This window comes from Gallinula chloropus (genome assembly GCF_964237585.1).
Source record: "Gallinula chloropus genome assembly, chromosome: 5".
NCBI lineage: Eukaryota > Metazoa > Chordata > Aves > Gruiformes > Rallidae > Gallinula > Gallinula chloropus.
Window position 1 is genome coordinate 18,454,908 of NC_140090.1, and position 13,222 is coordinate 18,468,129.

A 13,222-nucleotide genomic window follows, 5' to 3' on the forward strand; every position below is an offset into this window, starting at 1 on the left:
TCAAGAGAAACTACTAAAAGTATTCTTCACATGTACTTAATGTCATTAGAATTCTAGGTATTTAAAACTAGCTCAAATCTTTGTGTTTTTTCATAACTTCTGCTTCACTTCTGCAAACCCTGACTTTGTAATGTCCCTGAAAACTCTTCAAATTAATGAAGGTGTCCTTAGCATTTCATTACTTTGTGGTCTTACATAATAAATGTAGAAATCAATCCCAAACTTGGAGGTCATCTGTTAGAATTCAAATAATTTATATAAAAAAGCTTCGTAGTTGCAGTAGCATTGAATATTCTAATTAATGTCTTTATGATGTGGTTATCTCATTACAAAATTGCAAACAGCAGGCAGTTATAATTTGCATTAGCTTCATAACACTTTTTCCTTAGTAAACTGTATTATTACTTTATTACCTTAAGCCAATCCAAGAACCAAAATAATGTCAAGTTCTGGGTTTGTGGCATTACAGTGATGTGGTCAAATATTCATGTAAGGTATTCAAGTTACCTGTTATGTGAAATGTCAGTGTATGGCATGATTTGGTTAAAGACATAAAGTGTGACATGAAGTGCATTTTTTTATTGCATTGATAACAGAAGATTGCTTTGTGCAGTGGATTTACAGCGTTTTATGCAGATGAGTTTTGAAAGTCCCAGAGCACCGTTTCCCATGTGAGACCATTCTACAGGTGATGTAGTTCAGAGTCAGTTTTAACAATGTTTTTTGTGAATTTCACAATATTAAATGTTAAACTTCCTCTAAGAAAACAAAAATAGCATAACATTTTTATATCAAATTTGGAAACTTTTTTAAAAAATGAGAGCTTTTGCATCTCAGTGATTTTTTTTTTTAATAGATGTTGTAGAATGAGGGAAAGAATGGAAATCCTATCACATATTTCTTTGATGGAATGATGTCACATCTTTCTGTCAATATGAATTTAGTTTTGCTGTGGGCCTTCGTTTAGTTCCTCACTCTGGTTTGAGAAGTCAGCGATCAGTTTTAGTGCAAGTACATCTGGTAATGTCATTTGAAATGTTGGAGATAGCACAGTCTGAAGCCATGTACCCTCTGAGGAGTGCAACCAAGCTGCTAGACAACTGCTTGTGAGAATGCCCTTGGTTTCTAGTTACCCTTTTCTCTGAAATTTGTATGGAAATTGGCTCACATCTGTGGCCTAAGAGAAGTTTTTAAAAGGGTTTTGAACACAGGACATTATAACTGCTTGCTTGCAGAAGCATTTTTCCTTTCTCAGTTAGCCTTGGATTTGCTTCCCAACTCATCTGCTTTTTGTTTTTCTCACCAACTTAGAAAAGTATAAGAGAGCAGCTCTGAAACAGAGCTGTGCTGGTGGTGGATGTATGGTGGTTCCACTGATGATCACTGGAGGGACTGGAAAGTAGAAAAGAAATTGTTGAGTTCAGGAATCTTGTGTCTGCTGTTGCCACTCACTAGGGATGTGGCCCTACTGCTGTTTTTCTCCCTCTCTGAGGGAGAGGCAAAAGAAAAGGTGAAATTAGTTGTTGGTGAATTTTTCTTTCAGAACAAAGGGGGAGGTATATTATCCTGGGTATATTTAGCTATGATAGATCTGATCATTAATGGTTCAGACTGTCAAACAATAGCTGAATTTTGTATGTAATGCACACACAAAAAAATGTCTCAGACAGTCCCACCAAGTTCATGCAGTATTTTGGGATGAGAAATGGTACACTTTACTCATGTGTTTGTGTATGGTAAATGACTACCTAAGAGATAGTGACTGTGGGAAATCATGGAAATACAGCATTGCATCTTTGGCAAGAAAAAAAAAATAGTTAACAGTTACACAGCACCACATTCAATATTTTTTTTTAGGTTAAAATGCCTTTACAATAAGGCTGTTCCAGAAGACCTGCTCCCTGTATTATAATGCACTCCAAGTATTCTAATTTCAATCTGGTCTTTGCAGTATTCTTTTTATTTAAAGCAGGAAATGGTGTTTAATAGAACTAATATTCACAGGAATTGATGGAGGTGGGTTCTTTTTTTTTGTTTGTTTGGGATTTTTAACTGTTGCTTATTGCTATAAGGTAAGTGTATATAAAATCACTAACCTCTCTTCAGGGAAGTCCCCATGGCTGGAATGTGTCTAAGTATTACATTTTCTTCATTTTCGTGTTCTTTCTCTTTGTCCTCTAGATTTTTACTCTTTCACAACTGTCTTGTACTGAAGTAGTTAGCTGAAAGGCAGTTTAAATATAAAAGCAGGCAGTGTCTGACTTGAAGCTCCTGTGGGAGATTCTCTGTATATTCCAATGAGGATTTTGTCCCAGTTTTCTCTCTTTGAAGCAATCATTGGCTTTTTTTTTTCTTGAGATCTTAACGTTTTCATCTATGTCCTTGCATATTTGGTGTACAATTGTGTGTTAAATATTTTAAAAAATAGACTGGCAATTAAGTTTCTAAAGCATTTTGTATCATCAGGAAATTGTATCATCTTCCCCATTTTAAACCATAAATATCTATGAATTTTTCCTTTTTATATAATTTGTATCTCTAATTTTATAATTTAATTCAGAGCATCCCAACATCAGCTCTAGTTTGGGGAGAATTTTCTTTCTTATGCCCTTTCTTTATTTTCCTAGGTCAGCCAGAGGGGGGGCTGCATCTAACCCAGTGCCTGGTTAGTCTGTGGATGCCTGGCCTTGCACGATCATAAATAAGATTTTCATTTTTTTGTGAGGTGTGTGCTACTTCAGTAGCTTTTCTGTGTCCTTCCTAAGACAAGGGATGGCAAGACTGAGTTGGTGCAGTGAATCTTAGCCTGCTTGCTGTTCTTGTGCAGGCTAAGATTCACTGCACCAACTCACTCTTGTTTCAGAGCTCAATTTCAGAATTGCTTTTGGAATAAAGTACTCTATCATTTTATTTATTTTATATATGTATATCTGTAGGGGTGGTAAAACTAGTTCATAATCTGTCTGGTATATTAGATATTTATGTGATAAGCTGCATTTAAAAAGTATTTTTTACTCTCTCACTTTCTGTCATATGTTAGTAGTCAAGACTACTAACCTTATCCTGAAGTTGTACTCTGATGGCTCGTTACTCCATTGCTTCCCTTCAGAGGAGTGGTGTTCCCTCCCAGCCTTTGAAATTCGCATCCCACATTACAATCTTTAAGACTCCAAAGGGTATTTTGCATAGAACCAGTGTTAGGTTTATGCTCTGATATTTAGAGGTACAAACCCTCTTGTTTTATGTTACTTAAGTATTTAAAAACAGCCTGCAGAATTTTGGGGTAACCAGTGTGTCCAGCAATTTCCTTTTTGGATGGGCTTTGTTTTTTATAATTCTCATTTAGAACCAGTATATTTTAGGACAAATGAGAAAATTTTGAATTTGTGTCTGTGTAGATGCTTTTTTAAAATACCTGCACTTCTATCTTGCCTGTCTCTATATTATTGATAAAAGTAAGACTGTGATGCACAAATGATAAAAGTAAGACTGTGATGCACAAATGATGTGCAAATAAGCTGATATTTGGATTCATAAAGGTATTCAGACATCCTGGTTGCCTAGAAGTATAGGTAAAGCAGAGGGGAGTGCACAGCTGAGTTTGTGTTCAAAGTAATGGTACATTGCTATTTATACACAGTAAAAAATCTTGTCTGAACCTGTCTTTTGCTGCTTTTGCTGTGTTTGAACTGAAGCAGAGTTTTGTCTGATCTAGAGCTAGTTCTCAGTATGTTGTAATTGGTCAGTCTTTTCAGAGTTCTTCTGAGAAGAATGACTGGGTTCTCTTCTCACAATGGTATTGGTGTCAGGTCAGGAGCGTGTCAGAGTAATTCTCTAAAACTCCGTGCAGATTGAAAAGATTATTGAAGAATGCACAGACAATTTTTTGTTGTTAGGTCTGAAGTAGAAAGGGCTAAATGCCCAGTGGGCAGAAGTCATATAATTTGGTAATGCTTTGTTGATTTGTGCCTCTTGAGAGTTTGCCTGCAGCAGAAGTTGGAGGTGATGAGATTTGGATGAGAGAGAGACCAACCAGGAAAAACTCATCAAATTTGTCATTCTTGAAAGGACCATCATAACATATGGTAAGGCTTATCATTTACCTCAGGCTTGGACGAAAATGATTTCTGCTAGGAGAATATTAATTTTATTTCTTGCAGGATCAGCTGACAGGGTAGGCTTTCTCCTGGCTGGTCTTCCCCTTCTGTTTTCTCTAAAGGGAAGGATGGAAGCTTGGAAATGTCTTATCTGTAACAGACAAGCAAGCTGGCATTTTGCCATCATTTTCTGCTAGCAGAGAGGATAATGGTAATTATATGTCAAAATTTAACATTTCTCGTCTTTGAAAGAGAACTTTTTAATGCAAAATATTTAGAAAAGTCAGATCTATTCTGAGGCAGATAAGAAGCTAGGATTAGTGAACTGACAAATTTTTCTTAAGAAAAAGGAGGTTTTATTCCTCTTTGGGGATGTGGGAGATATGAAAAGGCTCAGAAGAAAGGTATGACGTGTGCATTGTAACTAGGCTGCAACTTTATTATTGTGTAGTATTTGGGAGGTACCCAGAGCAGCATCACCTGTCCTGCTGTTCCTTCTGTGGAAAAGCTGGTAGCACTTGCTTGCTAACTGGTTCCAGCATTTTTAATTATTTTTTTATTTCTTTGTTTATCAGGAAAATAAATTTATGTTACGCTGTACAACATGGAGTCCAAATTCCATCATCAACTTTTTAAGGAAAGTGTTCTCATGTAATCAACTCTAATATCCCTAGTGCTTGCAAGTTAAGCCCTTAGTCAGCCATGTTGTTAGTCAGATAATAAATGAGAGAGGTTTTCCCAGGTCATGGCACAAATTACAGTATTGTTTGAGGTGCTTAAAAATGTGGAAAGCTCTGCTGTCTTTAAAGTCAAAGAAACCTATTCACCTTCTAGACACATAGTTAAAATTAATAATTTCAATATGATTTTACAAATAATTTTCTAGAATACATGATTTACATAAACATAATTTTGCTAAGAAAATAAATGTACATTTGCAAACTTTGAGGAGATGTTGTACTCTACTTTCTGTATTTTCCAAGAACAAATATAAGCAATCATCTTTTATGTGCACTGGAATTATAGGATTGCTTCTCAGAAGTCTGAAAGATCTCTGCCTTCTCCTACATTATTTTTTGGGAAATGGGATGCAAAACATTTAGAAGTGTTTTTGAAGCTAAAATACCAAACAGAAATCTTCCATTCTTTTCATTATTTTAAAACTGTTTATTATGCATTTATTCTAATTTGTTGGCAACATGTAGTGCAGTGATCTGGATTGTCAGGGACCAGCCTGAGATACAAACTTCAGTTTTAGTGCTAGGATACAGCAACTCTGACAGCGGGGTATTTGGAAAGGCAGGTTTTGATATAGCTACATGAACTGTTGGGCAGGATGGGAACCAAGCAGCTCATTTGCAAATTTTCACTAGTAGCAGTCACGTTTCAGATCCGCCTGTTTCCCTTGCTTCAGAAATGTTTCAAGTTTTCGCTAACAACAGTCATGGTTATCTACAGAACTGATTAGACTTACATAATGCCTGATGAAATAATCCCAAAAGGAGTCTTTGAATGGTATTTTACTTGAGAGACCAAAATATGTCCATAAAAGAGAAAAAGTTTTTACTGAGTTAATAAATTTAACTTTGTATTTTTCTAATGGTTTTCATTTTTGTCTAGAGAAGGGTATTTACATTTCACAACCACCCCCCCAATAATTTCATGGGAGAATTAAATAGGAGATAATATGTAGACTAGAGAAAGGTAATAGAAACAGTCCTGTCATTAGGATTAACGGGGACTGTCATTAATTACTTTTGAGTTTATTCCACTGAAGTACAGCGATATTTTTTTTAATCTGTGTTGATCTGAGCAATCAACTGAAACTTAAGATCTGAGGAATGGTTTTGGTTAAGAGAAATTGCTGGGCTATTTATATGAGGAATACCATTCTAGGTATTGAGACAAAAGCTCTGTGTTTTCAGTACAGAAGCCAAAACTACCAACTTGATTTTGTTTGTTTACTGTTTTTGTTTCATGGTTCTAAACTTATTTCAATGAGTGTTGAGCCCCAGGAAATCTGATTTCTGATTTTTCCTAGGTCCTGCTCATGATACCAATTCTGCTGTGCCTTTAGTTTCTGCTTTTTTCTTCACTTGTCTTCATTTTCATGGTCACTCCTTGTAGAAATACAGGAGTGAAAGGCACATTCTTGGTCTTTGAGTTTGGTTTCCTGCTCTTGCGACCTTTCAACGGTGATAGGTTAAAAAAGCCCCAAACATGAATGACCATTGGGTATGGATTTGTGCTTGTTCCAAAATTTTTCCTTTAGTTGAATATGTTTTGGTTTTCCTTGGTACTTGTGTCTTGACACCTACACAGATCTCTACCTTTCAGTGATCTCTGATGTTCTTTATCGTGATCATTAGTACTAGCAAACACGACTTAAATTTCATTCAAAATGTTGACTGATAGAGCTCCTGTTTGCTCACTGAATGCTTAGGTCAGGTCTTTTTGATGTGAAGCTGATTCATGATAGATTCCAAGTGAACCTTTATTTCACCTGCACAATCCCCAGGAACTCTGAATTTTCTTTTTTCTACTTTTTTTCTTTTTTTTTTTCCTGTGAAGAAAAAAATGGAATAAAAGTGAACTGTATTTGAGAGCAGTGCTATTGTGTAATATAAAATGATACCTTTTAATATTCTAAAGGAAATGAATTACCAGATTTTTGCTTTAACATATCTCAGAATGAATAACTATACTTTAGATAAAAGTACTCTATTTGTACCCTCTGTTTTAACATTGCTAGTGAAATGTTAAAATTTTCACCTTTGCAAAGCAGTAATTGTACTGCCATGAGGAAAACCATGAAATAACTTCTGGGAAAAGATTCCGCTAGCTGCGGGAATACACATGAAGAAATAACTCTGTATTTCTAAGTGCATTTATAATTTGTACTGAGATATTAACATAACTCTGGAAAATTGTTTTCTGTCATGTCTTTAGCTAGCTGTTGAATTCTTCAAATGTCCAGCTGGGGGAGAGATCATGTACTCTTTGTGAGAAGAAACTCCAAGTGGTGTTTCTGACAGCTGTGGTTATAGCTCCTAGCGTAGCATTTTCCACTCTTTTGAGTGGAAATAATCATGTACTACAAGATTTGCACAGAGAGAGCCTACATAATCTTTATGAAAGGTGGCTTAGTAACATATGTTTTTATTTGGTCACTTCTTGACAGCTTGCTGGCCTTTGTACCCTTGCTAGGTGGCTTGTGGGGACTTGGAAGTGCTTGCCAGCAACTCATAGATGCTAGGTACTTACTCCCTTACGTAGCTGTAAGCAGCTAGTGATCAGAACATAGTATTGCAGAACTATCTGTATAAGATTAAATAACTTAATATTTAGTAACATTGTATTGTTGTGTGTATTTTGAAAAATTATTTTGGAAATAAAAATATTGCCTTGGGAGATATTCCCATTTCATACTGATGTGGGGAAAGCTATTTTCCCCTTCTTTTAATGCTGAATCATTCTTGTCTATTATTCGAAGACCCTTTTGTCTCTCTGTGTGTATGTCTGTTCACATAGATTTAGTAGTGTCTTCTTAGCAATATTTTATTTTCTTTAGTAATATTTTCTGGGATGAAAGTAAATTCATGAGTTTTTCTGGAAAAATTTTGAAAGTGGCAGCTTTCAAGAACATTTGCTGATCTTCAAAGTGGTACTATGACTGCCACAGTCATCAGCTGTATAGTGTCAGGTTGTTGGGCCTCAAGATTAACTTTCTTGGAGAATATAATAAAGAATATATGTATGAATTCCCTACTGCACTTTAAAGCCCCCTAGGGCTTCACCTGATGAGCCTCTCCTGGGCTACTAACGTGTCACCGGAGACCCTATATGATTGCATGACTAACAGAATTCCCTTCTCCTGAAGATGAAGCATCCGTATGTTGTGGCACTTGCACACTGTATTAAGCGAATCAGTTAAAATTTGATAGCAGGCAGCTTCTCTCTCTGAAGGGAAATATGTGGCATTCATGGATGAGGCCAGTTTGCTATTATCGGTGTCATAATGTGAATGACTATAAGCCAAACTTGATTAACTTACTCAAAAGAGCAATTACTACAACTGTATAATAATAATATTAAACTAACAGACTAGGATCTGGGTGAATTAATTTAGAACCATTTACTTCTATTTTCAGCTTCTGCTTATATTTCAAAGTAAAGAATGGCATCCAAATTAATTTGAGTAACATGCAAGCTGTGGTTAAATTAGGGAAGACTTTTTTTCTCCAAGTTTTATGTCTATAAAATTTGACCAGTAGCAATATATTTCAGTATGTGTTGAGGGAATGTTCCTGTGTGTTTAAGGATATGGACTGAGTGCCTCAATAGGACTTTCTCACTGTGTGAACATGAATGTATTTTCTGTGCATCTAGAATTCAGAGGACTTTGTAAACGATAACTTTTTCCAGTTTGGTGGCACTGTTTCATCTTAGTTCTGTGATTTTTGGTTTTTGTTTGTATAGATTTGTTCCCATAATGATAGTTAATGCAAGTAAAATTGATCATCATAAATCATTAGTTATATTTATTCTTGCTATGTGTTTAAGTAAAAAGTAAAGTTATTACTTTTCAGTCTTAATAATTTAAAAATTATTGAGGAGGATACTGTACATTTGTTAGCTTGAAAGGTCTCTCATATCAGAAAAAAAACCCCATGCATGATTGTTTTGTTTGATATCAAAACACATTTTTGCTGTCATAATACTGGCACATTTTCAAGGCATGCTGTTTTCTGGCTGCTAGCAGGGAGTAATGGAAACAATGCAGTGATCATGCAATTTATTGAAAATAAACAGTAAAAATACTTATGCAAGCAATATTTTTAATTTAATATGGACTAGGATTCATAAGGCTGCATAAAATAGCTGTTTCAGTACCACAGGGGTATTTAATTGCCTTGCTGCTTATGAATTGTTTATCATTTCTTTCTGGTAATTTTCCTTTGGATCAGATTGTGATGCCTTTACTGAATAGTGATAGTGCTTGTTGAGGAGTGGTCATGCAAGCAAAATTTGATAACCTCGATATGTCGCTTCATCTGCTGTTTTTCTTTTGTTAATGCAAAGCTGGTTGCATAATATCTAATTTCTCCTTTAGCTGACCACAGATGAAAACAAAATCTATAATGGCAGCTCTGGGTTTTATAAAAAACGCAAGTGAGGAGTTGAAGGATGTGGCTTGTTCTGTTTGGATGATGCAGGATTGCTTTAAGCAGTAAGCTTACTGTTTTCAGATGGCATTAGCAGCATCAGTGATATAGCTGTGTCAGCCTCCTTGACTACTGGATGTCTGTAAGCGCACGGAGGAAACTATATTTAAGATACGATATCTTGAGGGTAGTGACTCCAGCACTGACTGATGGACAGAATGGCTGCTAATGCTTTCTTCACTACCCCAGAAGATTTTGAAAGATAGATGGGTCTGTGATGTACTTTTGAGAGACAGGAAATGCAATTTTTGGGGGTCTCTGGAAATAGAAAGGTCATGCAGCTTGGAACCGGTGAGACATTACAGTCTCTAAGTCATCAGGTATGACCTCATAGTTTATACTAATATATCTAGCACAAGGGTTTGTTTTACGGTTTTAGGTCATTTACAATCTCTTTGTCTGTGTAATTGCTTCATGTTGGATTTGCTACAGGATTTATAGGGTAGACTGTTTACATAAGCAGAGCAATGTATATCTTGGAAATCTAATGTGTTGTTAATTGCTGTTTGAACAATGTAAAGTTATGCCATATATATTTGCAACCTGTTTTTAATGTGAATATGATTTAAGTAATTCATGCTTAAAGGTTATACCTTTGCTGTAAAGTAGAATGACAAGATTGTATTGCATTTTTATTTTGCTTTACCTGTACATGTCACACAAAGCTGTTGTGTGAATGTGTGTGTTTGTCATATGAAATACAGTGTAAGGCAACAGCTTACCTACAGTGGCAGGTTATTTAAAACAACGTATCACATTGTGTAACAGGACTCAGCTATTCTGCAGGCACAGATCTTGCTTCATTTTGCAGTAGTGATTATGTTTTTTTCTTCATTTCAAATCAATTTTAAAAATAGCTCACTGAACATAACCGTGGAAGTTTGGCAAGATAACTCTCCCCTTTTTAATTATTACACTCAGGGACATGTACTAATACTAATGGGCTGTAAAAGAGAAGATTAATAACTTAAATATGTAGCATGTTGTTTAAAAAAATGTTTTACTGAAGTATGTCTTATCCTTTTTGTTTTTAACTGTTGCCAAATTTATTGCAAGGCCAATACTTTTGTATCTGCTAATGTATTGTGGTGATGGATAGCAAAGTCAGAGTACATGAAAGAAAACAAGTATATGGGTATTTTATATGGGAAGATAGTGGCCTAATTTCATGTATGGAGCACAAAATAGAATTGGAGATACTGTTATCACTTCATGTGATAACAAAAAAGCTAGATAATAGCCATTGTTTCCTCTGAATATAGCATAAAGTAATCATATTTGAGATCGTAGAAGTTTATTTAAAAAAACATGTTCAGCTCCATCTTAAGAAATTCTAGATGTATTTGCAGAACATTTCCATGGCAACGTGTTTGGCCATGTGTTTTAAAAGCTCAGCTGAAGCCTGAAAGTAGTGTGCAGTATTTCTGTTGCTTGATTTACCCTTGTGAAACAATTTTCACATGTAACTGGACTGCAGATTGGAAGGGTATTTCCTGATCCCAAAGCACAAGATTTAAGTGTGTATGAAACCACAGAAGACCAAATTTAAGAACCTGCAACAAACTGCTTCAGTAAAAATGGCTGTCTTCATTGTTAATTAGAAACATGTTTGTAAAAAACATTGTATTACTTTTACTGGCCATAATTTATAGTTTCCCAGTCTACTTATCCAGCTTACATTCTTATTAATAACAGGGAAAGACTGCCCTGCTCTTAAGCTTGATTATGTTTGGAATGATTTAACTATACCTCTCACTTGCTACAAGATCTTTTTAATCTGTTAGAATTTATTTTCAGTATTTTAATGTATTAGTCACAGTGAGTACATTCTGTTTCTTGGCACTGGAATGAAATTCCTGAAAGTATTGGTTGCATGGTATTTTGGTACTTTGCAGGGCATTTATGGACTTTTAAATAGTACCTACCCTCCTCTGGGCTTCTTTGTTTTTCTTACTCAAGTATAATTTAAAATCTTGACTTACCTGTATTTTGAAGTTGTTCCTGAAGTCTCTTTTGCTCATTAAAAATAATTAGATCTCTATGGAATTTTTGCGTAACTGGAAGCTATAGCAGTGTGCCATATGCTTACCGCAGACTCTGTTTCATCATTTATATTAATTCTGCAAACTGAGTTCTGTGGATGTGTTTGAAATGCAACCTTGTCAATAATTTCCAAATAGTGTAATAGACATCCACTGTGGCCTCTCTAGGATAGAAACTACATCTACAGAGGAACACAGCAAAGAAAGCTTGCTTGGGGAAGCATATGTTTAGGTCATTCCATTTTAAAACAATAGTATTACTGTTGCAAGTGCATTTGAATATGTTTTTTCAAAGGGCATAGTTCCATTGCAGGTCTTTCCTCATTTGGAGGGACTAGGGAATAATAGCCCAAAGGAATGTATTAAGGAGGTTTTTTTGTAAGAGAAGGAATTGCAGCAGCATAGGGATACACATGAGAATAGGGAATTGGACTGAAGTGATCTGAAAACTTAAAACTATTTCGTTTGTGTAACTCTTCCCCCCAGCCACCCACAGAAAGAAAGTTTTAGAATGTTCTAGCTGATGTTTGGACACATTGCACAAATTTGGAGTCACTGAATCCAGTAGCAGTGTGTTGGTATTTTATGCCGCCTTTAAAACTATACCATCCCTCTTCAAACCAAGTTGAATGCAACTGATTCCACACAGCCGACATTTTGGTAAGTTATAGTGCTAGTTCTTAAGGAAGTGGCAACACTAGGACAAATAAGAGATCATGGCCAAACATTAAAAAATGTCCAAACATTATAAGCAAAAAAGTACATTCAGAGTGTGTTGAAGGAATTCAAGTCCTTTCATCCTACATTAGTCTGCCTTCCAAGAGATGATCATATTCTCTGGTCAGATTCTCCTCTTTTAGTATTTTAATTCATATACCCAGTCAGGCCTAATGACCTGTTTTAGGGAAGGTTTAATGTAAGCATGTCAGAAAAGTATAAAACATAACGTTAACATAGCATAACGATGTAATAGTTTACTGCAGCGTCACAAAATACATAGCTAAATAACTGGTGTTCCAAGACTGCTCCATTCCATGTAGTGTTCCAACATGATCATTCTGAATAAAGATTACTTGGGAGTTTTGCAGGGATGCAATGTGAAAATGTGAATAAAGTAGAAGCTGACCCATAATTCTGGTGAATTTCAATAGCTTGCTTAATTAGTAAAATTAATACTATTTACAGAGTAAGCTAAATAATGCTTACCATTGTGCCATACCAACTTTGGTGTGACCCTAAAAGGGAGAGCATCACTTTCCTGAGTCATTAAAAAAAATGTACTTATCAGCAAGAGATTACATGATATGACTGATGGTAAGGTGTGGAAATAGTGCTATTCCCATTTAATTAAGGGGATCAAGTTTTTCCTTATGTTTAAGTGATGCATTTCATATTTTAATTTGTGTGTATTTCCTCTTGTCCTGTCACTGGGCCCCACTGAGAAGAGTCTGGCTAAGCCTTTCCTACTTCCCCCTGGTCAGGTACTTGTATGCTCTGATAAGACCTCTCTGAGTCTTCTCTTCTATAGGCTGAAACAGGCCTGGCATATGATCTTTGATTTGTGACCTTCATGGCCTACTGGGCTTGCTTCAGTATGTCCATGCCTCCCTCGTAAGAAGGGAGCTCACAACTGGACAGCGTGCTCCAGTTATATCTCAACAGGGCTGAGTAGAGGGATAGAAGAAAATCCAGATTCTCTGGTCAATCAAATATGGGAAATGTTGAACAGGTATCCTTGAAAAATGAGGACCAAATGCTCTGAAAATTGTAAATAGTAATGTCTGGTAATCTTCTGGAGAAGAAAAGCTTTGGAAATAGCTTTCCTTAACTCATGCAGTAGTTTTAGTTATGAAACCTC

The 13,222-nt window shown here is 35.7% G+C and overlaps 1 protein-coding gene across 3 annotated transcripts in view; it reads left to right on the top strand.

Moving 5' to 3' along the window:
- Positions 1-13,222, top strand: part of SLC4A10 (solute carrier family 4 member 10) — a gene marked incomplete at both ends in the record, with an annotated part of 154,965 nt that overhangs the window by 24,432 nt on the left and 117,311 nt on the right. The window contains one exon of one of the 3 annotated variants that reach the window (XM_084265221.1): positions 9,562-9,642. The exons of the other annotated variants lie outside the window; for them this stretch is intronic. Coding sequence (XP_084121347.1) covers positions 9,562-9,642 — 81 coding nt within the window. Of the gene's footprint in view, positions 1-9,561; positions 9,643-13,222 lie in introns of those variants that run through there. 3 annotated transcript variants of the gene reach the window in all.